This window comes from Myzus persicae, unplaced genomic scaffold, assembly GCF_001856785.1.
Source record: "Myzus persicae strain clone G006 unplaced genomic scaffold, MPER_G0061.0, whole genome shotgun sequence".
Classification (NCBI taxonomy): Eukaryota; Metazoa; Arthropoda; class Insecta; order Hemiptera; family Aphididae; genus Myzus; species Myzus persicae.
In genome coordinates, this window is record NW_019101535.1 from 185762 (window position 1) to 211735 (window position 25974).

The 25974-nt window shown below is 28.7% G+C and overlaps 1 protein-coding gene across 1 annotated transcript in view; it reads left to right on the top strand.

Annotated features, from left to right (window-relative positions):
- LOC111029444 (low-density lipoprotein receptor-related protein 1) overlaps positions 1-25974 on the top strand; it is a 43797-nt gene that overhangs the window by 11127 nt on the left and 6696 nt on the right. Inside the window, exons 16-51 of the mRNA XM_022308445.1 lie at positions 351-484; positions 560-794; positions 1061-1240; positions 4120-4368; positions 4447-4650; positions 4727-5102; positions 5172-5416; positions 6467-6595; positions 6662-6895; positions 7027-7383; positions 12189-12434; positions 12656-12958; positions 13018-13143; positions 13208-13494; positions 13580-13722; positions 13785-14035; positions 14141-14374; positions 14465-14642; positions 15784-15988; positions 16068-16257; positions 16325-16585; positions 16658-16888; positions 16960-17100; positions 17163-17318; positions 17902-18030; positions 18110-18300; positions 18377-18563; positions 18633-18761; positions 18925-19194; positions 19272-19474; positions 19540-19945; positions 20013-20207; positions 20382-20587; positions 23593-23754; positions 24018-24182; positions 24735-25003. Of these exons, the coding sequence (XP_022164137.1) occupies positions 351-484; positions 560-794; positions 1061-1240; positions 4120-4368; positions 4447-4650; positions 4727-5102; positions 5172-5416; positions 6467-6595; positions 6662-6895; positions 7027-7383; positions 12189-12434; positions 12656-12958; positions 13018-13143; positions 13208-13494; positions 13580-13722; positions 13785-14035; positions 14141-14374; positions 14465-14642; positions 15784-15988; positions 16068-16257; positions 16325-16585; positions 16658-16888; positions 16960-17100; positions 17163-17318; positions 17902-18030; positions 18110-18300; positions 18377-18563; positions 18633-18761; positions 18925-19194; positions 19272-19474; positions 19540-19945; positions 20013-20207; positions 20382-20587; positions 23593-23754; positions 24018-24182; positions 24735-25003 (7807 nt within the window). The remainder of the gene's footprint in view (positions 1-350; positions 485-559; positions 795-1060; positions 1241-4119; positions 4369-4446; positions 4651-4726; positions 5103-5171; positions 5417-6466; positions 6596-6661; positions 6896-7026; positions 7384-12188; positions 12435-12655; positions 12959-13017; positions 13144-13207; positions 13495-13579; positions 13723-13784; positions 14036-14140; positions 14375-14464; positions 14643-15783; positions 15989-16067; positions 16258-16324; positions 16586-16657; positions 16889-16959; positions 17101-17162; positions 17319-17901; positions 18031-18109; positions 18301-18376; positions 18564-18632; positions 18762-18924; positions 19195-19271; positions 19475-19539; positions 19946-20012; positions 20208-20381; positions 20588-23592; positions 23755-24017; positions 24183-24734; positions 25004-25974) is intronic.

Consider the following 25974-nt stretch of genomic DNA (forward strand, 5'->3'; position numbering starts at 1 on the left):
AAACATGGTTATTTCTCTTTCATACTGATTATTTACAGTGCGTAAAATTAAATATTGTTTTTGCAAATGTGAAACATGATCCGTCTATCATTTGACAACACATTCCTCTCATTATCTCAATTTGTGATATTTTGTGACTTACATCGTCTCTCAAGTAGGTGGTTCATATATTCTCACACATTAATTTAACTAGTTAGTACGATGTGCCTTAACTGTTTGAGTGTGTTTGTCCCCAGTTAATAACTACTTTTACTTTATTAATATTATAAACAAATATTCCGTGTATATTTAATAATGGAAATTTATTAAGCAGTAGTACATAATATTGTAACAAACAATATTTTTTTTAGAAATACATAAATGTCAAGAATTTGAATTTACATGTACAAATGGACATTGTATATCTTATGAATATATTTGCAATGCAGAAGATAATTGTGGTGATGGTTCAGATGAAGAAAAATGTTCCGATTGTTCTGGTGAAGTACGATAAATTATTTATTATATTTTTAATCTTATTCTCTTATATACTATTTGTGTTATTTATGTCTTACATTAGTTCCTTTGTGTAAAAAACAATACTTGCATACCTTTAAAAAAAAAATGTGATGGAGTTATTGATTGTGATGGAGCAACAGATGAATTTAACTGTAGTAGTGGATTGAACAACACTAACTATGTGTGCTCAAATGATGAGTTTTTATGTTTAAATACTACTGGTTTTTGTATTGATAAACATTATGTATGCGATGGATTACCTGATTGTCCTAATGGCAGTGACGAAAACAATTGTAGTAAGTCAAAAACGTTTTGTATAAATGTAACTTATTAATGCTCAATTTTATCTTAATAATTTGAGTATAAAATACTTCAAAAGTTTTATATATTATGAAAATATTATATTTAAATAATTATATTTATTACCTATAGTTATTTTTTCATAATTAGGTTATGTTGGAGCTCATTAAGCTCTGTTTGTTTATCAAAGAAAATGTGGTTAACAGCATTCATTTATGTTTATTATTCAAGTACTAGATGAATATGTATTAATTTTTTTTAGCTTCAATTAAAAATTGTACTCTTGAAGATTGCCATTCTCATGAAATTGACCATTCATCTTCAATATTTTGTTCATATCCAAATATCACTTGTGACAATAAGAGAACATGTATTTCTGTAGACATGCTATGCAACGGTAAAAATGATTGTTTAGATGGTTCAGATGAAGGTGGGCAATGTGGTAAGTTGTTAAATATAATCTATTGTTTGAACAATAGGTATATTTTTATTAAGTTACACATAATTTATCACATTTTATTAACTGTTTATAAATTCAATTTTTACCTTCACTTTAAATAACAACTAATTGATTAGATTTATTATACAATGAAAATTGTATATGTATCTTCTATTTTATTTTCAAATAATCAGTTTGGGTGTATGTATGGAAGATCTACTATAGAACCAATGTTTTATGTAAGGTAAACTAAGTACAGGGTAAAGAAAATACATTTTGTATGTTGCTTACTGTTTATAGACTGGGAAAAAGGCTAACGATCCAAGAGAGTTATTGAGGTGGGTGTTAAAAAGAAGTAATTAGTGCCGATGGTGTATGTGAAAGTAATAGATATGTATGGAAGAGGTAATAACAAGAGTGAAGAGTGTATGTGGAGAAACAAATTAATTTAGTGTGAGGGTAGATGCATCATGATTTATTGTTGAGCCTCTTATCTGTCCTCCTTAGAAATGCAAAAAATTACAAAAGATAAACAGTGAGACATCATGGTACATTTGTACATGGTTTGCAGATGATGCATTATTGAGAAAAAGCCTAGAAGTTGTCAACATGATATTGGAGAAGTGTGAATAGCATTGGGAAAGAGAAATGAAAGGAGAAGGAGAAGTAGGAGTAAAACAGAGAAAATTGATTTTGGAAAAGTAATTGATGGGCAAGGTATATGATGATGACTGGAGATGGTAAAGTGCAAATAAGATTTTTTCAACGTGCCAATTGGACACAATTAAAAAAAAAATTTATCCGTGCCACTCATTATTTTTATCAACAAAAAATTTTAACAAAATAGATATGGAAAATTAATGATAAAAATGTAGACAATTATGTAAAAATGTAAATAATGTAAAAAAATTATTAAATTATTATTATTGTTTGTTGGAAGCCTTTTGCTTCATATTGCTTTAAAGCTTTTCTATGACTGGTTGATATGCTGTTATTTTATTTAGTATTTACAAGCCAATACATGCTGCCGAATCTTCTTCAGTTAATCTGTTTCTAGTCTTTGAATGTGTTTGATTTAACACAGAAATGAGACTTGCAAGCATAAGTTTAAGATAATCGTTTATAATGAAATAGCCAATTTTTTGACAGAATTAAAGGTATTTGGAATATTATTCCATACTTTTAATTTTGTGTTGTGAACACCGCAATGTGTTTCTTCGTTATGTATTCAATGACGTTCTAAGTTTTTGATATGCTTTTGCATATTCACAAATTTGTCTGTCCAAATTGGATTAGTTTACAAATTGATTAACTGCATTTCTAAATTGTCTTATTCTATTCAATTCAGATAATTATTATCAAAATCAAATAAATTGAGATAGTTAATAATTTTTATCAATATTTTAATTCTTTTAAAATCATGAAATCCTTGTGTAAATTATACTTTAATAAAACCAAGAATATTTGAAAAATCATATTTTAAATCTCAATTTGTTAGTTCAAAAATGTTTACTTCACATAGCATTTTTTTCAATCTTAGGAAGTATAAAATTTTTCCAGACTTGATATCGTTAATAAACATCTATTTTAATTTCAAAGCCTTTTATTAATCGAAACATGACTTCAATTGTTTTCCCACGTCCTTTCAACTTTTTACTAAAAGTATTTAAATGTAATGTTACATTTGTAAAAAATGTCGATTTTAGTAGCCACTTCTGTATTATAAAGTTTTTAAATTTTCCTTACATTACTAAATGTTTTTACAAATTTTCATAACAAATTATATTAGTTTTCAATTGCCTTCTAGAGCAGGGATAGTCAACCTTTTTATGCAGTGGGCCACGTACAAAATTCAGTTTCATTATTACAATTTTTATGATTACATTTTAAATTACAAATTATTATTATTATTATTATTATTATTATTATTATTAAAACATATGCAGTGATTACAAATTATCTATTATTATTAAAACATATATTGATAGCATATTTCTGATAGCGATGACTTAGCCGTTATAATTTTATCGTAATAGAAAATATACATGCTAAATTTCAAATGTGATCGCGGGCCGTATATTATGACAAGGCGGGCTGCAAGCGGCCCGCTGGTTGAAGACCCCTGTTCTAGAAAAATAACTTCTTTTCTTTTGGTAAGATTTAACTCTTAAATTTCTGTGTGCTTTGTTTCAAAATGGTGTTTGATAGAAGATATCTGAGATACAATACTTCAGACCACAAACTGCATCAACTTTTATCTCTCCATATTTAATGATGCATATTCAATAGTCCATGAAGTTAAAAAATTTCGAACATCCTGTAATTTTTGTTTTTTTTTGTATGTAACATTTTGTATAAAGATAAATATTAATAATGTTGTCAGAAATAAAATTATTTGTGGAGGTGTGAAGTAGCTTCAAGTATTTTGTTTGACAGGGAACCGTTGAAATTAAATGGTAGATTAATTTCTGAGACAATTCATGTATATTACAATGTTTGGCATTGCACAATAAAGCAGAACGAGAGTGAGTATTGCAGGTATGGGAATGCTGAGTTGTGGAGTGACAAGGGGGAAGTTTGAATAAGGAATCAATTCATTGGGAGGGGGGGGGATAGGTTGAGATGGTTAAATCATGTTATGAAGAAATATAACTAAGAGCTAGTGAGAGTGGTTATGGAAATTAATGTAGGAGGAAATGTGGCGAGGAAGACCGAAGAACAGTGGAGGACGGATACATAGAGAGGTGTAGGACAAGGGTGGCTGACCCCATAATGTAGCATAGGATGTAGAAGAAGAAGAATATTTAACATTTTTTTTTTACATTTTTATGAATTATTATTAATGTGTTCAAAATTTAAATAAATAGTAATTCATTTTCTAGCTGCGAATGAATGTGAATTATCATCTGATTGTTCACATATTTGCCAAAATAGTCCTGATGGTTACATATGTTTATGTCCTACCAACATGATCCTTCAAAATGATAATACAACATGTTCAGTTGTGAGTCCTTGTAGTACTTGGGGACGCTGTTCTCAAAAATGTGTGAAGCTTGGCCACTATGGACATAAATGCACTTGCAATGAAGGATATTTACTAGCTACAGATCATTTTACTTGTAAAAGTATAGGTATATTTTCCATCAATTATTGTATTATAATAATTCAAATTAATTATTTAAATATATTAAGTCATTTTATTCTTACAGATACTAATACACCTCAAATAATATTTAGTAACAAACATGAATTACGAGGAATTGACCTAGTTACAAGAAATGTCAAATCATTAATTTCTAGTTTGAAAAATACTGTTACATTAGATTTTTACCATGCTAAAGATGGAACTGATACACTATATTGGACTGATGTAATGGATGATAAAATATTTAAAGGAAAAATAATTGGTGGATGTATGTCGAAGATAAAATATGTGGTTGTTTATTAAATATTAGAAACAGTTAATAAATATATATTTTTTCTTTTTAGCATTGAGCGACATTGAAGTTGTAGTCCAAAATGGTCTAACTACAGCTGAAGGCCTTGCTGTTGATTGGGTAGCTGGAAATATTTATTGGGTTGAGAGCAATTTAGATCAAATTGAAGTGGCTAAGTTAAATGGAAGTTATCGAAGGAGTTTAATTGCTGGGGACATGGAAAGTCCTAGGGCCATTGCGTTAGATCCAAGATATGGTTATTTATTTTGGACTGATTGGGACTCATCAGCACCCCGAATTGAGCGATGCAGTATGGCTGGTGAATTTCGTCAAACTATTGTACTAGTAAGCATGTTTTCTGATGGAGAATGGCCAAATGGATTAACTTTAGATTATGAACTAAATCGTATTTATTGGATTGATGCCAAGTAAACTTTTTATTTATTTATTTAATAATATAAATTTGGAATGGTAAATTATTTAGAACATTTTTTTAGATCAGATACAATACATACAGTAGACTACAACGGCCATAATCATCATCTCGTATTAAAGGGACACGAGCTTCTTTCACATTCATTTGCTATTACTCTTTTTGAAAATGATGTGTATTGGACTGATTGGAGAAGTAATTCAGTGAATAAAGCTAATAAATGGACTGGTTTGAATGTTACTGTAGTGCAACATACTGTTACACAACCATTTGATATAAAAATATTGCACCCTAGCCGACAACCAAAAGGTAAAAATAATCAACTTAAAATTAAGATAATGTTAACGGTCCAATCTATAAATCAAAATTTTTTTTGATACAATTGATTTATTTTAGTGGTGAATGTAGTGAAATTAAATTGTACCAATAAATATGATTGCATGGTATTGAATTAAAAATGTATTTTATATTATTTGATAATTTTTCAATTTTTAAAATGTTTCTTTTAATTAACTAATATTATAATCAAAAAATCTAAAAAATATTTTTTTATAGATATTTTAAGGTAAAATTTGGACAAATTTAGATATTTGAGTAAATGTTAGTTATTCAAATGTAGTTCTAAAACATTTTTCTGTGGGAACTTGTATAGTTATACATTTTACTGTACGGTAATGATAATTTAAAAATACTTAGATTAATTTATTGTATGCTTTTACCTATTTACGCTATTCTGCAGTAAGGTAATATTGATTGAAAAGTTAATTAAAATAATATAATATGATACAAATATAGACTATTATAGTAATTAAATATCAACTAGTAAATACTAAATTATGTTGATTTTTTAATAACAATATCAAAAAACATAACATGAAATATACTTGACGTAGGCTGATCAGGTCTGATCAGAATCATTTTTTGTATACAATGTTTTATCATTAAATTTTAATTTAACACATCTATTATTACAAAGACTCATTTGACAGCAGAGCGGTTCTCACTTGTCCATCTTTTTTAATAATACAACTATTAAGCAGTAATAATAAATAAGGTCTAGCAATGATTAAATATATTACATGCAGTGTTTAACCTCCTCCCATCATTGATTTTTTCACACATTTAATGTATTTTTATATTATTTAATATGTACAAACACTGTGAAAACTTAGTTCAACTTATACTTACTCCCTCCCCTTTCATAATTCTACACCATTGTCTACATGTATATTTAAATGGTCAACGTGAAATTTACTCTGTGCTTTCTGTTAAATGATTATCTGCTCTCATATAGTTGCTCTAAAACTTTTTGTTGAAATCATAACTAGTAACTAATGTTTTTTTGTTTCTATTGTTTAGTTGAATTCAATCCTTGTGGAACAAATAATGGAAATTGCTCACATTTATGTTTACTGAATTTAAATTCTAAGTATAAATGTGACTGTCCACATGTTATGCGATTATCTAAGGACAATCATACATGCATTGGTAAAAGTTAAATATATTTTAAATAGCTTTATTTATATACATAAATATATTGTTTTTATATTTTAGAAAATGAAATTGTTTTATTATTTGCACAAATTAATGAAATTCGAGGTGTTAATTTAGAACAACCATATTATAATGCGATTCCAACATTATTGTCTTATGATTCACAAGCTTTACTGCATGTACAAATAGATTATTTGGCTGCAGATAAGAAAATTTATTGGTCTGATTATTCAAGTAACGAAATTAAAAGATCTAGTTTGTCTGGTGGCAACATTGAAGTTATTTTAGATACAGGTATTTTAATATTAATACTAAACTGTAAAAAACATAATAGGTTAGAAATATCTTATCAGCGCCTTTTAAAATACTCTGCTACTTCAACTGAGCTTTAATATCATTATTACAAAATTTTCCTTTGCTATTAGGAATTCATCAACCACACGGATTTGCCATTGATTGGATGTCAAAAAATATGTTTATTGCAGTTAGTTCTGATCAAAATCCTCTCACAGAGGAAAAAATCTCTGGTGCCAGAACTATAATAGCTTGTAACCTTGACGGAGAGTATTTTACTACTATATATTCTAGCGATTGGACTGATGAAGATACAAATAAAACTCTACAAATAGGTGCATTAGCTGTACATCCACAACAAGGCAAATTGTTTTGGACACAAGGAATGTCAAGTGGTCATCATAACATTATAATGTCCAATATGAATGCATCTTCTTATTCAATCATTTATACAGAAAAAATAATACCTTTTGTATCAGGTTTTACCAGTAAGTATTTATAAACTTATTGATTGTCAAAAAAAAAATATTAATTGATCGTATAGTTTTATAAAATGACTACACCCACATGTATTGTCTCTGTCTTACAAACTTACAATTCAGACATTTGCTCTTAGGATAACCAGTTTAGTATAAGCTAGAGTTAATTTACCCATTATGAAATTTAAATAAAGAACATTATATGTGGTTTGTATGTTGGCTTTTCATACTATATTTTAATTTTTAAGCAAGATAATTTTTGTATTGTAATATTCAACAAACCCAAAACTTGCTTAAAAATATTTTAATACTGTAAAAATTATATACAATCACCATGATCAAATGTGTCACTCAATTCAATTGAAATGAACACAGATTGGGTGCAAAGCATGTCGGTGTAGCGTACTTTATGTGCCTCGCATTCAGAATTATAATATAATAAGAATCATTTATATTATCTGTAGAAGTGGTTCCCAATAGCGTCTATGAACATAAAAATAACGGCAATCGTTTACATTTTTCAAGTCAAATATCCAGGGTTATCTACACGGGCACCGTGTTTCGGTTATTAATTACTTCAGCATTTATCTTTTTCTTCTGGCTCTTGTACTCTCTAAGAATTTTAGCCGTCACTACAATATCCCGCCACTTTTCTCTGTCTTGAACAACTTCATGCCAATCTTCTATGCTCATTGTCTTAGGTTTTCCGTCACTCCATCAATCCACCTCTTCTAGGTTTCCACTCGAAAGCAACCCGCACAGGGTCGTTTTCTTCTCTTCTTAGGATATGTCCTAGCCATTGGATCTTTTGACCTTTGATGAAGTTAGTTACTGGAGCCAGATTCATAATTTCCTGCAATTCTCTATTGAATCTTCTTCGCTTACTTCCCGCATTCGTGTCAAACACGGGGCCTCATATTTTTCTTGTTCTTGAAAGTTCTTAACCTCCTTTCCGTTGTAGTCCAGGCTTCACATGTGTACGTCAATGTGGGTCTTATAATTGACACATACAATCTCGTTTTGGATCTTTTCGAGAGTGTTTTGGAGTTAAGAAATTTCTGTAATGCGTAGAAGGGTTTTTCCGCTTTGTTTATATGCTTTACGAATATTTATTTCTTTAGACTAATCGTTCTTTATGCTCAGAGTGGCTCCTAGGTATTTAAATTCCTATACTTTTCAAAAGTTATACCTTCCCTTTGCTGTGGGTCCATGTCACTACCTATTAGTTCCATTAGTTTTATCTTATTTTGTTAGACCGAATTTTTCCGCAGCTTTTTCCAAATCCCTTGATGCATTTACTATTTCTGTAAGTGAGTTTCCTATGATATCCAGATCATCTGCGAAACCAAGTATGCATAGGCCATTATCGCTATTTGTTACTTGACTGCTTTTTATGTACTGTAACTCTCAACTTTTTCTAGTACCAGGTTTTATAGGATTGGAGACAAAGCATCCCTTTGTTATAAGCCTGTGCCCATAATAAAGGGGGTGGACATTGTGTTGTCTACTCTCACTGTGTACTGTGTGTTCTCCATATAGAGTTTGACTAGTCTAATCAGTTTTCTAGGGAACCCAAATTCATGCATAATGTTGTATAAGCTTTCTCTGTGTACGCTGTCGTACGCTTTTTAAAATTCTATGAACAACTGTCATACGTTCTGTCCATATTTATACCTTCTTTCAATGATCTGTCCTATGATTGACAGTTGGTCTATTGTCGATATTCCTTTTCTAAAACCATATTGGTAGCTACCTATGTTTTCGTCTACGTATGGCATAACACGTTTCAATAGAATTTTGGGGAATATTTTGAATGCGGTGTCCAGGAGGGAGATGTAGTTACCCATGTTGTAGTTGTCACACTCTATCTTATCCCCTTTTTTATGTAGTGGTATGTATGATGACTGCTTCGTGCCAGCTTGTTGGCATTTGTCCTTCTATCCAAATTTTATCGCATAATCTAATTAAAACTTTCTGTAGTTTCTTTCGTCCGTATTTCAGTAACTCCGCCGGTTTTTTAAACCCCCGCGACTGCCACATTTACTCCCTCCTGACTAATGTTCTCGGTAAATGGTTCCGCGCCCTGCAAGGTGTTATAGGGTATCGGACTATCTGGTATTGTGGTATTTAACAGGTTTTCAAAGTATTCCTTCCACCTTGACGCTCTAGTGCTTGCATCCATAATTATTTGTCCATCGTGATTCTTTATAGATTTGCCAAATAAGGTTAAACTATTTATCCTGTTTTTATTGTACGGAAAACATTTCTAATTTTATTTTGACTTGGGTCTCTGTTTGGAGTATATTGTTGAAAAATTTTATTTTTTCTTGTTATAAGATTTTCTTGCATGTTTTTCGTTCGTATATGAAAGTCTTCTGACTATCATTTGTTCCCCATCTTAAGTGATTCTCTCTTGTTTTTTTCCGTTTTTCAATAGCTTTTTGGCATTGACTGTTATACCAAACATTTCTTGACCTCCTCCACCTATATTCTGTTTTGCTATTTTTATGATCGTCTTCCGGATTGCTTCTCAGTCTAACTCTTCATTTTTAAAATTTAATTCTTCGATGGTATTGTCAATTCCCATTTGATATTATTTTTTGTTTTTTTACTTCTAGGTCTTTTAACATTTCAATATTTACCCTAGATTTCTATCTCTACTTAATTTTTTTCCGGGCTTTTCAACTTAATTTTTAATTTTTCAATGACCAGAAAATGGTCTGTGTCGCAGTCGGCACCCCTATAACTTCTGTCATCTATTATACTACTCTTAAATCTGCGTTTGATTAATATATGGTCACTTTGGTTTCTCGTTCTTTATCCGGTGATTTCCATGTTGCTTTGTGTATGTCCTTATGAGGAAATGTTGTACTGTTTATCGTCATGCCAGTGGATGTTGCAAACGGTACTAGTCTCAACCCATTATCGTTGCAATGTTCGCGTAGGCTTTTTCTTCCAATTGTGAGGATAAATTGTGATTCTTTACTACATTTTGCATTCATATTGCCCATCACTATTTTTATTTAATTTTTCCGTATTCCCTCGTATATTTTTGTCAAATCATCATAAATCATCTTTTTTATTTTAATCGCTAACTTCCGCCGGGGTTTATTGGCTTCGTGTCTATCATAAGTAACGAAAATCTACCTGAAATCGCCCTAAAATCTATGATGTGTGGCACTAACTTTCTATGCACCGCGAAACCACTTCCAAAATGGAGCGAGCTCTGTGATCCAGAGTAGTATATTACGTACTCGCCTACATCAATTTGCCCAACGTCTAGCCATTATACCTCCTATATTGCTACAGCGTCTATTCTATATGTGTTCAACACGTCAGCCAAATTTTTAATGCGCTAGTTCTAAAAAGGCTTGTTATATTCCAGGTTGCTATCTTTAATCCGGTGTTCCGTTTCCATTTTCCAGTCTTTAATCCGTGATCTCTTGTCCGTGGCTTCGATATTTGTGATATCATAACAAGAGTTTTGACTAGGTAGGGTTGTTAGCCTTACGCTAAACCCCCAACTGGGAGGACCAGAGCCCCTAGCCAATTAAGGCCAGGGGGTGGCTATTGTAGCGGCTAGTGCTGGGCGATGAGGGTGCCACTTTCCCTACGTTTTAGGGTTAATAATTACTTCAGCATTTATATCTATCAAAGAGAGAGGAGCGTCTCAGGCTAATAGTCTGGGGGATGAATATTGGGGGTTTTTAATGTGTGATGACATAGTATATTTTAAACACTTCGCCGTCACTGCTAAAGGCTATAAATAGCTCAAAAAGAGTGAAAATTTTTACCATATATGTATAATGACAATATGAATATATCATGAACATTTCATGAAAATGTTGTGTTAAAAGTCAATACTGTTATTAGTTTTTGAGATACACTGAAAAAATAAAATCGATTTTTTCAAAAATTGTATTTCCCTATTATTACCAACGGTTTTATAAACTATTAGGAATCTTCAATTTTGACATCCAGAAATAAATAAACTACATTCACTTTTCTATCAGAATAGATAATGTCGAAAACTGGAGTAGTTTTAATACCCCAAATGTTGATGACAGAAAAAACCACATTTAAAATATAATACGTTCAATAATATGCTCAGAATCTAAAATATTAAAAATATTATGATTGTATGTGCTGGAGACATAAAACTAAAAATAGAAAAATCGATACGAATTAATTAAAATATTTAATAAGTATTTTGCTGTAGTAAATGATTCTACTAATAGACATATTATGTTATTAAATACAATTTAGTAAAATAATGATTAACTGAATATTAAAAATTATCCTAATAGTATTATTTTAAATTATTTGAAACATAATTAAAAAAAATCACACTACTTGTTTTTTTCCTCGACATGGAAGATCTATGAATTATAAATATATTTTTGTTAATAAGTAACCATGACAATAAAAACCTTGCAAAAATTTGATCAAAAACAAAAAAAACATTTATCCAGCCCATAAACATATTTATGTTATAAAAATTTTTTCATAAGTATTGAATTATTTTAATTAATTAATAAATAATATACCAATTACCTATATAAACTAAAATGTATTAAAATTCAATATGTGTTTTGAGATTTTCCTAACTGATATTGACTAATTGAATGATATCATAAGATTCCTTACAACACACATATTATACGAGTAAACTAAAATGCCTATTCCCAATATGTTGTAGCTATAATATGAACGTACTAGATATTTTGTTAACAGTTTTACAATGAAAGTTGTTTTATTAATTGGTTCTATAAATTTACTTCTTGTTTAATTGAATATTATATTATTTTGTTTAGGCTTAACTATTGATCAGGAAACAAATACACTTTATTGGGTTAATTCTGATAAACATTCTATACAGTCTTATAGTATACAAGATTCCAAAATAAATCCTTCTTTAAATTTACCAGAAGAAAGTTTTCCATCATCAATTGCTTTGTATAAAAATAATATATACTATGTGGACAACAGATTAATGAATATTCGAGTTGTAAATAAAATTACTGGAGATGAAAATTCTATTTTTCGCAACATAACTGCAGGTAATATATTATTATCTAAATATATTTAAAAAAGGAAATAAGAATTATTATTTTTGAATGTTCCATCAATGTTAAATTGTATGGTTTTAAAATTATTATAATTACTATATCCTTCAAAATAAAAATAATAAAATATAATTTTTCTAAAGGTATCAAATTAAAATACAAAAATGAAGGGTTTATCCTATATAATTTTAATTTTATACATTTCCACTTAACAGATGTGTATGCATTGAGTCTTTATGATCCATCTTTACAAATGGGTATTAACTATTGTTCAAAAAATAGAGGAATGTGCTCTCATCTTTGCTTAGCTACTTCTGCTGATGATTGGGTTTGCCGTTGTGCTAATGGATATACTATTGATCCAAAAGATAAGAAAAAATGCATTGGTATCAGTGAATTTTTACTATACACTGTGGAGTCTGAAATCAAGGGCATATCTTTAATAAAAAATGATTCAAGACAAGTTCTAAGTCCATTATCTAAAACATCAATGGCATATAGCATAGATTTTTATGAAGGTAATAGTACAGTAAACAATGTAATGTATCTATTGTTTTAATTAAAAATAATATTTTAGAATATATATACTGGTCAGACGATGAGCAAGGAACTATCATGAGAATAAAACGTGATGGAACTGGTCGACAAATAATTGTAAATCATGAACCTTCAAGTCTAATAGCATCGGGTGCTTGGGTATCAGGTATGTGCCGTTTAAACTTAGAATTAATATTTGCAATTTTTTTTTAAAATGATCTTTTTTTCAGGAATTGCTATTGATTGGATTGCTGGTCATATTTATTGGGCAAATCCGTCTTTAAATATTATTCAAGTGGCTTATCTTAATGGATCTAATGCTTATGTGGTAGTAGACAGTGGAGACACCTTGGAAAGACCTAATTCCTTGGCTGTAGATCCTGTTGCTGGTTTTATATTTTGGAGTATTAGACGTCATCATGGAGTCTCAAGAGCGACTTTAGATGGTATGAATAGAAAGAGTATTTTACTTAATACAGATCAACCATACGTTGAAGATATTACATTGGATTACACGGTATTTACCTAATATTTTCTACTATATAACACATTAGAAAACATGTACTTATTTAAGCATCTGTTTATATTTATTTTAAAAACAGAACCGCAAATTATACTTTTGCCAACAAAGTTTGATTGGTCGTTGTAATTATGATGGTACTGAATATGAAATATTATATGAAGACAAAGATAGTAACCCTGTTAGTGTTGTTGTACATAATGGTTATATATATTGGCTCGGAATGTAAGTAGCTTACCAAAGTTTAAATTAATATTAAATAATTAAGAAACTAATATTTTTTTCAGTATGCAAGTACAAGGGTCATCATCATTAATGGTTTCTCCTATTAGTAATCTATCTGCATCCGAGGAATTAACACAAGAATTTGGTGAACATCCAAAAGATGTACAAATATTTTCAAAAAGTCGTCACCAAGGATCTAATATTTGTACTAAACATAATGGAGGATGTCAAGAATTATGTTTATTTAATGGAACCCATGGAGTTTGTGCTTGTACACACGGTATTGTTGGATCTGATGGGAAGAAATGTGAAGGTATTTTTACTTAAAAATTAGCTTATAATATTTGGTTACTTTTCATCTACCTTTGTAGTATAGGTTTTAAGTAATCATGTGCTTAAACATTACAAATATTTTTAGATTATACTACATTTCTCATGTATTCCCGAGTGGATAAAATTGATAGTGTTACTATATCTGAAAATCCAAATTTGAACACGCCATTTAGAGTCATGCAATCAAAAACTTTTATGCAGAACATAATTGCATTGTCCTATGACTATGCACGTTCTTTATTATTTTATTCAGATATCCAACGTGGGACTATTGATGCTATTCATTTTAATAATACAGGCCATAGAGTAATAGCAGAAAGTATGTTTTTAAATTTTTTATTGTAGATTATTTAAACAAATCTAGAATTTTTAATTAATTTTTACTTCTGTTTTCATAATATATTATTAGATCAAGGGTCTGTAGAAGGTATTGACTATGAAATGAGTGAAAATATACTGTATTGGACAAACAGTTATGCTTCCATAAGTCGATTAAATCTAAGCCGACCTAATGCTGTTCCTGAGATAGTTTTGAAATTAGGACAATCAGATCGACCACGTGGCATAGCAGTTGATATCTGTGAGATGTAAGTAATTCTTTTAATGTTAAAAATATAGTCGTAATCATATTTTTAAATTCTGGTTATTTTAATTTTACTTAAAATATTATATGATTGAAATACCAATTAATAGGTACATTTGAATTACATATTAAGATATTAACTAATGGCCTTTGCTGCCGAGTTATACTCTCAGATCGATAAAAAAAGAAATTAAGATATTATCACATACAGTTCTTAAAATTTTAAGCAGTCGTCTTAGTTAATAATTTTGAAAAACAGGTGGCATTGCATTAGAGTTTAAGTTTCTGCCTATTGTTTTTATTCCAAAGGTGTACAAGTTAATGAAAATAATTAACTCACTTTAAATTAAGTTAGGAGAATATAAGATTGATTAGTTAAAAGTTATTATGGAAAAAAATACTAACTTAACTCAGTTTAAAAAAAAGTTAATCTACTTTTTCAAATTCGTATGTGGATCACTTAAAGAGTCACTGTTTTTTTTTCAAATTTCCAATATTATAATAAACAGTTTTATTGAACTTTTATTGAAATGTGTAGTGTATTTATCTTTTTTACTTAACATGATAAATCATTATAAAATATTTAAACTATTCACATTTGAATTAATAATTTAACAAATATTATCTATATCAAATAACAATTAAAGGTCATATAATATTATGCCTATCTAATCTACTAAAATCTTCCTAAATACAAAATTATTTTATCAAGAAAAATAACAAAAAAGTTTGTGTTATTATATTGTTGGATTATTTTTATTTTATCATGAATATTCAAGTATAAAACCATTAAAGCGAAAATCTTGATAGATTATTTTAATTTAACTAAGAAAAGCTAGGTTATTTCAACTATAAACTAACTAACTAGTCAAGTTAAAAAGTTGAAATAAATTTTAACTTTAAACTTGTGCACTAGTTTATGTCCACTAATGGACTTTTTATAACAAAATCTGTTGCATTGTGTAATTAATCTTTTTTTCATTAAAAAATGATTCAACTTATACCGTAGTATTCATAACTAATTATTCCTTAAAATATTGATTATTGGCTTAGTTTTAATTAATATTTACTTACTGATTAACTGATTAAATTGTTTTACTTGTGTCTATAATAATATTTAAATGTTTTATGGTAATTTTATTTAGACTGATATTTTGGACTAATTGGAATGATTTAAAACCCAGCATTCAAAAATCTTATATTAATGGATTTATGGTACAGTCAATCATAACAACTGATATTCAGATTCCTAATGCTCTTACAATAGATCATACAACTCATAAATTATATTGGGGTGATGCGAAGTTGGATAAAATTGAGCGATGTGAATATGATGGATCAAATCGCGTGGTATTTTAATTATTATTAGTTATAAGTTATTGAAGAAAAATTTAATACCTAAAACATTAACAAATATGTTGCTTAATAGGTACTTGCTGAATTGTATCCACAACATCCATTTGACATAGCGGTATATGGTGATTATTTTTTTTGGACTGACTGGATGTTAAATGCAGTCTTACGAGCTGACAAATACACTGGTGAAAATATTGCATGGATAAGAAAAGATGTCTATAGACCTATGGGAATAGTGGCAGTTGCTGAAAATATTAATGACTGTAAATTCTAAAATATTATTTTATAGTGGTCTTAGTAAATTATATTATGTTATTATTATATCTCTAGGTAATAGAAACCCATGCAGAACACTCAATGGACGATGTGAAGATAAATGTAGTTTGAATATTAGAGGTGCTGTAGAATGTTCTTGTTTTAAAAACCGTACACTTCTTCCTGATAGACATAGATGTGTTGAAAACAAATTAGAAAATAACTGTTCAAATAATGAATTTTTGTGTTCATCTAATGAATGTATACCTTTTGAAAACACTTGTGATGGTATAAACCATTGTCTTGATGAATCTGACGAAGACTTAAAATATTGCGGTAAGCACCTAATCTAATACTAAACATAAATAATTGTAGATTTTTATTCTTATTTGAATTATATTTTATTAGGCACAAGGTCTTGCCCAGAAGGATTTTTTTCTTGCCCAGATTTCAAACAATGTCGTCCAAATATTAAAAAATGTGATGGAATTTTTGATTGTTTGGATGGTTTTGATGAATTCGAATGTTCTTGTAAAAATGCTACATTCTTCCGTTGTAAGTCTGGTGAATGTATAGCTCCTAATTTACGCTGTGATCATGATCCTGACTGTAGTGACGCAAGTGATGAAATTGGATGTGGTATGTTTGAAAAATTGTTTACCTACTCCATGTAATATAATTTATGTTAAAAGTAAAATTACTATTTTAAGATCTTAAGATTTGTGAAGATTTAGTACTTAACGCTACAATAATAAGCTGTAATACAACTACTGCTTGTATCCATCCAAATTGGATTTGCGATGGACAAAATGATTGTTGGGATAACAGCGATGAACAAAATTGCTCAACAAGTTAGTCAACTTTTTTATATCAACTATTAATAGTTAGTTGTTATTGAATGCGTTTTTTTTAGTAAAACATCTAGCTCCTGAAAAGAATAATTGCTCATCTGTCGACTTTAAATGTTCAAATGGTAAATGTATATCTAAATCATGGAAATGTGATGGTGATGATGATTGTGGGGATTCGTCAAATACCTCATTGCCTTCTTCAGATGAGATGAATTGCCGTAAGTAGTTTTTTTTTTAGTCTTTTAAACAATTAGTAAAATGGAAAACGTGTGTGTGTATATAGCCTAAAGCCAAGTATAAAAATGTTGGTAATTACTACATTTTATAGTATGCCAATATGGAAACCCTTGTGTTAAAGTTTTAGCTGTTTTGAAAATGATATCAAACAGAATAATAATTGAATATAAAGTTAATTAAGTAAAGTAGCAGGAAAAGATAAGTTTGATTGCAAAAAATTGACTACTGGAAGAGAAAATGATTATATTGAAATTAGAATTAAATTTATTATAATGAAAAATGTGGCTGATTGAATGTTGATGCTTCAATAGGAGATGGTAGTTTAGTTGAGCCTTACTATTGAATCCATTAGTACCACATGGATCTGAGAAGATAAATGTATAGACCTTATTTTCGGGGAGGAGGGACATTACTACTGCCTGTGCTAGGGCAGGTTAGGAATGTTAAATACATTTTATTTTAAATTACACACCACTACTAAATTCTATTTTATTTTCTTGAATTTAAAAAAAAAGGTTTCAATTTTTATACAATTTTGTCATTATTTTATATTTTATTTCCTAGCTATTAAATGTAAATCAACTGAACTTTATTGCAAAACCAAATTTGAAACATACGAGTGTTTACCAGCATCATGGCAATGTGATGGAACTCAAGATTGCTCGGATGGTTCTGATGAACCAATAAATTGCTGTATGTTTATTGTTATCAATTTTGTATGATATAAATTAATTTAATCCACTTATTGAGAAATATATATTTTTTGGTCTAGTAAGTAGAAATTGTTCAAGTAGTGATTTTCATTGTAATAAAACTGGACGATGTATACCATCTACCTGGGTATGTGACAAAGATGATGACTGTGGAGATGGTTCTGATGAGAATGAAGAAAAATGTATGGTTAGCAATTCAACATGTCCTTTAACCAAGTTTGAATGCGTTAATAAGAAATGCATTTTTGAGGTGTGTAATTTTTTAAAACTACAGTCTACATATTATGTGTATTTGAACTATTAAGTTTTTATTATTTAATATTTAGGCATATTACTGTGATGGTCATGATGACTGTGGGGACAATTCAGACGAGCCTGAAAACTGTAAGGTATGTGATTCTGCTAAAGAATTTACGTGTGAAAATGGTGCTTGCATCTTACTTACTGACGTATGCAATGGTAAGAATGATTGTGGCGACAATTCTGATGAGAATTTTCATACTGAAATGTGTAGTAAGTATTCTAATTATTAGTATCTATCAGTTTTTTTTTTTGTAATTCATTTTTATGTAATTTTATTAGAACATTATAAAAATGAAAGTTGTTCATGGCCTAATAATTTCTTTTGCCATAATAAAGTTTGTATCAATGCGAATCTTACCTGTAATGGACAAGATGACTGTGGAGATTTTAGTGATGAAGACAAGTGTAGTGAGTATTTATAAAATAATTTATTTATTGTATATTTACATAGACGGGATGTCTGTCTTATAAAATAATTGAACTATAAGTTGATATTAGTTTAATTAATAAAATGAATATTTTATTTTACTAATTTTATGGAATAAAAGTAAACCAAAAATAAAATTTTCAGATATAAATGAGTGTGCATTAGAATCTATTACACAAATCTTTCGTCCTTGTGAGCATATTTGTATAGATCGTCCTGTTGGCTATGAATGTAATTGCCATCCTGGCTACAAGTCCGTGGGTACCTTATGTCATGACATTAACGAATGCAATTCTACTGAAATAACAAAACCTTGTAACCAAATATGTTATAACACCATAGGATCTTATAAATGTGACTGTACTGCAGGCTACACATTATTACGAGATGGTTTTTCATGCAAAGCTTCAACTAGTAATACCTTATTCAAAATTTAAAATTCAAATCAAATTTACTCTTATTTTATTAAAAATTAAACTTGAATTTTTTAGTTGAGAAGCCAATGCTTCTTTTTGCGAACAAACACAATATCAAACAAATTGATTTACGAGGAATGAAAATTGAAATGGTAGTGGACAATTTAACTAATGCTGTTGCTGTTGATTATGATTATGCCGATAGTTGTTTCTATTGGTCTGACATCTCCAATCAAGGAAGTACAATTAAACGAAAATGCAAAGACACAGCTTCTGAAGTAAAATTATTTTTTAATGCTTTATTTCAAAACTTTTATATTACTTATTTATATGATTTATTTAGAGATTACATGGCCCAGTAATTAAAAGTCCTGATGGTATTGCGGTGGACTGGGTTGCTAAAAACTTATATTGGTGTGACAAGGGTAAAGACACAATTGAAGTGTCTAAGTTAAATGGTCAATTTAGAAAAGTATTAATCAGTAAAAGCTTACAAGAACCTAGGGCCATCAGTTTAGATCCTATTCGAGGTTATATGTATTGGACTGATTGGGGCGATGTGCCTTATATTGGTAAGGCTGGAATGGATGGTAGCGAACCTAAAGCTATTTTAAATGAATCTCTTGGTTGGCCGAATGCCTTAGTAATAAGCTTAGCCACAGAAGAACTTTTTTGGGCTGATGCAAAAGAAGACTATATTGCATATTCTGACTTAAATGGAAACAATAGACATGTCATTATGAGCAGAAGTAAGTTCATTATTATTTATAAATACTGTTTCAATTTATAATAAACATATTTTTAATTTTATTTTAGAAATTGACCCTTTTATGAATATACACCATGTATTTGCTATCACTTTATTCGAAAACTTTGTTTATTGGTCTGATTGGGAAACAAAAAGCATTCATAAATGTCACATATATTCAGGCGAAGAATGTCGAAATGTTACATCACTTCTTTATAGACCGATGGATATTAAAGTTGTGCATCCTCTTTTACAACCATCAAGTAAATCAATTAAAATCAAAAAAAATTTTAACTTATAAGTTTTTTTAAAGACTTGAAATTATATATAATGTTTAAAAATAATGTTGTATGTAGGTTGTATCAGATCTTAATATTTTTAATGACTCACATTTTTGTAATATGTTTATATTATATTAATCACTTTATTTACTGTAGGAGCATACAACCCCTGTGAAAAAAATAATGGTGGATGCAAAGGTTTGTGTCTTTTATCGCCAAATTTGGGTAGAACATGTGCATGTCCTCAAGATTTTATTCTTGCACCAGACAATATGAATTGCATTGCAAACTGTTCTTCATCACATTTTGTGTGTGCTAATACATTTAAATGCATACCATTCTGGTGGCATTGTGATAAACATGTAAGATTAATTGTATTATTATTATTATTATTTGTTTATTTAATAACCAAAAAATTTTATGAATGAGGTAACATCCATTATCACAAAGTTGGTCTACTCATTAAAGCAACTTTTTTTATCTGTGGAACCCTTTTTTATGTGCACTCACCATGGAACCCCAACTTTTTTTAGCTTTTTTGTATTGAGCTTTTAACAAGTTATTACAGCTCGACAATTAGAACCTCTACTTTGTTTCAATGTGTTTTTCAATGTGTCATTTTATGTAAAGATTATTTACAATAAAAGTTATAATAATGTGTTAAAATTAAAATTTTGTATAAAACCACAAGTGACACGGAACGCAGTTTCAGAAACGTTGCACTAAAGCATGTGGTTGTGGTGTCAGTAGGGTTCAGATATTACATAGAACTAAAATATTACATAAATATAGTTAAACTTGATCGACAGTTATTTTAAGACAAATTATATATAACCCTTACTTTAATAAAAATATTATTAGATAACACAACTCTAACTCTAACTCTATCTATATAATGTTTAAAATGTAAATAATTATTATCAAAAATAGATAAATTAATCATAAGCTATGTTCAAATGTTATAAAAAAAACAAATAATGGATATAACATATTGAATTCAGTTCTCATTGTAGAGTTACAATTCTATTTGAACAATTATATATAGTAGCATATGAGTGGCAGATAGTAATTTATTAGTTCCTTATAATCCAACATAAATATACATAATTTATTATAACTCAAAGTAGCCAAATTATGTAGACAATATTCATTAAACATATAATTATTAGGGCATTAAATTGGCTTAAAAAGTTATAAATCTTAAAAGAGAATTCATAGTACCCTTAAATTAATTTTTATGTTCATTAAAAGTACTTCCCCAAAAAGGTGTCCCATAACTTATGATGGATTCAACCAAGCTTACAAAAGTTATAGTTCTGAATTTAGGTAATAATATATTTCTGAATATACTGAAAATATAAAAAATAAATTACAGTATTATTGATATAATTAATGTAAAAATTCTATTTGAAATGTACATCTATGAAAATGCCCAAATATTTAACGTAAATAAGTTTTCTTAAAACAAATCTTCCAACAATATTTTGTCTAGATATTGAATGATTAAGCAGAACTAATTGATACTTGGAACTATCAATATACAATTTGTTAATACTAAAATGCAAATTACATGATTTATCAATTGTAGTGAGTTATAATCTAACTACTGATTAACTAAAGCAAAACCAATGTTGGCTTTATCATAGATTAATCAATAGATTTATGATTAAAAATTAAAACAGTGTCACCTACAAAGCAAATTACCTTGCCATCAAAGCTTAATTTAAACAACCCAAAAAACGCCCTAAAATTACTTTGTGGAACTCCAAAAGTATTTTTTCTTCTTTACCAAAGCTATTATCTATTCTAACCACTTAAATCCTATTGGAAAAATATAATTTAAACAAATCCAGTGATACTCCTCAAATACCACAATAATCAAGTTTTTTAATCATTACATTTTGGTCAATGGTGTCAAAAACCTTTTTAATATCAAAAAAATCCTAACTTTTTTTATATATATATTTAGTTACACTGAAAATAGCATGATAAGCTGAAATATTTTTTCCAAAAACATATTGATTATGATTGAAAAAATGACTATTGTCTAAGAATATTTCATTAATCTATTTTTAATATACTTTTTAGATAATTTTCTTATTGTCAATGTCGTTGCAATAGGTCTGTAGTTGTACCCAATTTTTCCATCTCCATTTTTGTGTAAAGAAATTATATGTGCCTTTTAAAGACTTCTGGAATTACTCCCAGTGATAAATATTTAAAGATAATTGATTGAGATCGTGCAATATTATTGAACACTTTTTTAAGAATTTTGTTTGAGATGGCATTCATAAAGTAAAAAGAATGATCTTTATTTGCATAATAAGACTAGTAAGTTCATTGGTGGTAATTGGTTTCCAAAAAATAGATTTTATATTGTAGAATTAGGTATGTTCTAATTTAAATCAACATAATAACTACTTTTAATTTTATTATTTATGGAAAGACCTACTTAAGCAAAATATTGATTTAATGCACTGGCAATTAAGGATTTATTGGTAATTGTACAATTGTTATTGGAGACAATTTCACTGATATATTTTTTTTTTGTTTTATTTCTGTAAATTGAACTGTTAATAATTTTCCAAGTCTTTTGTAGTCATTACCTGTCAGACTTAATAGTGGTTAAAAATATAAATTTCTAGTCAAACGTAACAGACTACTTAATAAATTTCTATACTTTAAAAAATATTTTTTTAATACCATATTCTAGGTTGTTTTAATTTTTTAATTGTATACATTTTTTCTAACTTTTATAGAAGTAATTAATCCTTTAGTTATTCTAGGTTTTAATTTTTTTAATTTGTCATTTTTTTAGGGCTATGATTAGTGGTAGAATTCAAATTAATAAATTGTTCAATTTTAAATGTAAATAACTCTAAAGCTTAATCTGGTTTTAGGTTACTGAGTTTTGAATCCCAGTGAACAGAAATAATTAACTGATTTAAATTATATATTTGATATGATTTAACTATAGTTCAGAATCAATACCATATCTAATATTATCGTACAAATGATCCATAAGTCACAATATAGTGCTGAAGTGATCAGTAATGCTACTTTGTAATATAAATAAATAAATAAATAAATAAATAAATAAATTCAATTTCTATGTTAATTATAAATATGCGATAAATGCAATCTCTGTTAAGATAAATAGCAAGAGTTGTTCCATTAATAGCTTGACGAAATCCATATACTGCTAATATATTAGTATATCTTGAAATGTTTTCACTATCATCAAATAAATTAATACTAATATTACCATTCTTGCTAGCATATAAATAGTTTTAAAGTGAATCCAAAAAATGACTTGCACTCTATTTTATGATATTATTTACTATTTATTTATGATTATCTATTTTAGGATGACTGTGGTGATGGTTCCGATGAGCCTGATACTTGTTCAGACTTTCGGTGTACACTTGGACAGTTCCAATGTAAAAATCATCAGTGTATACAGCCTTCACAAATATGTAATGGCATATACGATTGTAAAGACAATTCTGACGAAGAAAACTGTGGAAATGTAAGTAAAACAGTTTAATATTATGTTTTTTTCATGGAGTAGTGATTCTCAACCATTTTTACCTTGTTGCACACGTTTTTTATTTGATTCATTTTTTGTTATTTTTAAAATATAATTAATGTACACACTAATAATGACTAAGACATTTCACGACTTATTTTTGTGTTACTGAAAAACTCTTGAGAATTTCTATTTCAATATTGTAATATGATCTAATGTATATAAGTTTCTTACATGTATTATATTTCTGTATTATTATATAGTACACATGTCTTGATACAGACTTCAAATGTCAACATGGCTCTAAATTCAGTAAATTACCAATTCCAACTTGCATATCAAATCAGCTAAAATGTAATGGCCGAAATGATTGTTTGGATGGCGAAGATGAGAAAGATTGTAAATCAAAAACATGTGGTGCTAAGGAGGTAAAAAAAAAATTATGTTTTCGATGTAAATTAAAAATAATATTTTTTTAAAATTATTAATAGATATATTAAAGATTAATTATTATTCTTCATAAAAAGCTGTTAAGAGGATGCTACACTCTCATGTGTTGTCTCCGTCTTACACATACACATAACATAGCAAATTGTAAGTTCTGATTAACCCGTTTAACTTTGTTTGTTTAATATGGGAGTGAATTGACCTATTAAAAAATTTAAGACTAAAGATATTTACTAGTAAATCGTAAGTCTTCTTTTTATATTTTGAAGTGTGTCATGACTCATGCGTATTTTAAAGTTAAATATTTTAAAATTGTCATAACTCACTTTAAAATAAAAATATAAAAATACACCTATGAGATTCACTTGATATTATTGTAGCTTTTAAATTTAATAACAGTTTAATGAACTATTCAGAACTTAACATTTGTGTGTTTGTAAGACAGAGACAACACTTGCGGATGTAGTGTCCTCTTAATGATAGTATAAGTATGGTTTGTTTTAACTTATAAATATCAATTACATATTTTTCAGTTCAAATGTGAAATTACTGGGAAGTGTATTCCGAATGTGTTTATGTGTGATGGTGAATATGATTGTGGTTTTGGTGATAATTCTGATGAACCAGAAAATTGTACTTCGAGATCATGTTCATCAGATGAAGTGCGTTGTAAAAATGGTCGATGTATCCATGCAACATGGATGTGCGATGGTGAAAATGATTGTCCTGATATGGACGATGAACCACCTTCATGTTATAACATAACATGTGATCCAACATACTTTAAGTGTGCTAATGGAAGGTAAGTAAACTTTTACTAAAATGTAATATGAATCATTTAAACTAAGAGTTTGAAATCACTTTGTAACAGAGTTAAGTCTAGCTCATTATTATAATCCTACATAATTATATTAAAAAAAAATTACTCTAATATTTTGTTGTACTAAATAGAAAATCAATATTTTTATCTGAACTTAACTCAATTTACGGACATACTTTGTTTGAAAATAATGTAACTAACAATGGACAATTCTAAAATAAACTCTCGTTCATTTTTTTTTCTAATATTTTGATCCAGGAAAATCAACTAATTGGTTTTTATGCCCTCCCACTAATAGTTGAATGTTCACTGTAAATAAAATGATTAGGGGGGGACGAGGTGACCGAGTGGTCTGACTCTTCCGCTGCGACGCAGCCGGTCACAGTTAAATCCTCGGCCACCGGGCGGCATTTTTCTCCGGACAAGTCGCGGTGACCGGAGAGCAAGTGCTGCCATCCCCCACCCCCGGGGCATGGCAGAAACCTACGGGTGCCCCATTCGAAATTCTGCCAAAACAAACCCCTACCGTTCCAAAAACCTACAAACCATCAATACAAAAACCTACAGTACCTACTAATAGCTAATGGCCACAGTAGTTGCCGGGCTCAGGATCAATTAAAAAAAAAAAAAAAAAAAAAAAAAATGATTAGGGTAGTTTTTAATTGTTTTATAGTTTATTTAACATAATATTATTATTTTATTACATTTTCATTTGACATTTTGAATTGATTGTTATTTAATTTGTAAAGTACATCTTTATTTTAAAATATATGAATAAATAGTACAGATATTAATAGCACATAATCAATAGTATATCACTGGTAGTGATTGTTAATTATTTGTCTGGTCTTTAAACATAAATATCTATTCTAATACTTTTTAATACAACCTAACGTGGAATCTATGGCAACTACTGAAACCATCATCATAATTAATAATTAAATTATACAGGG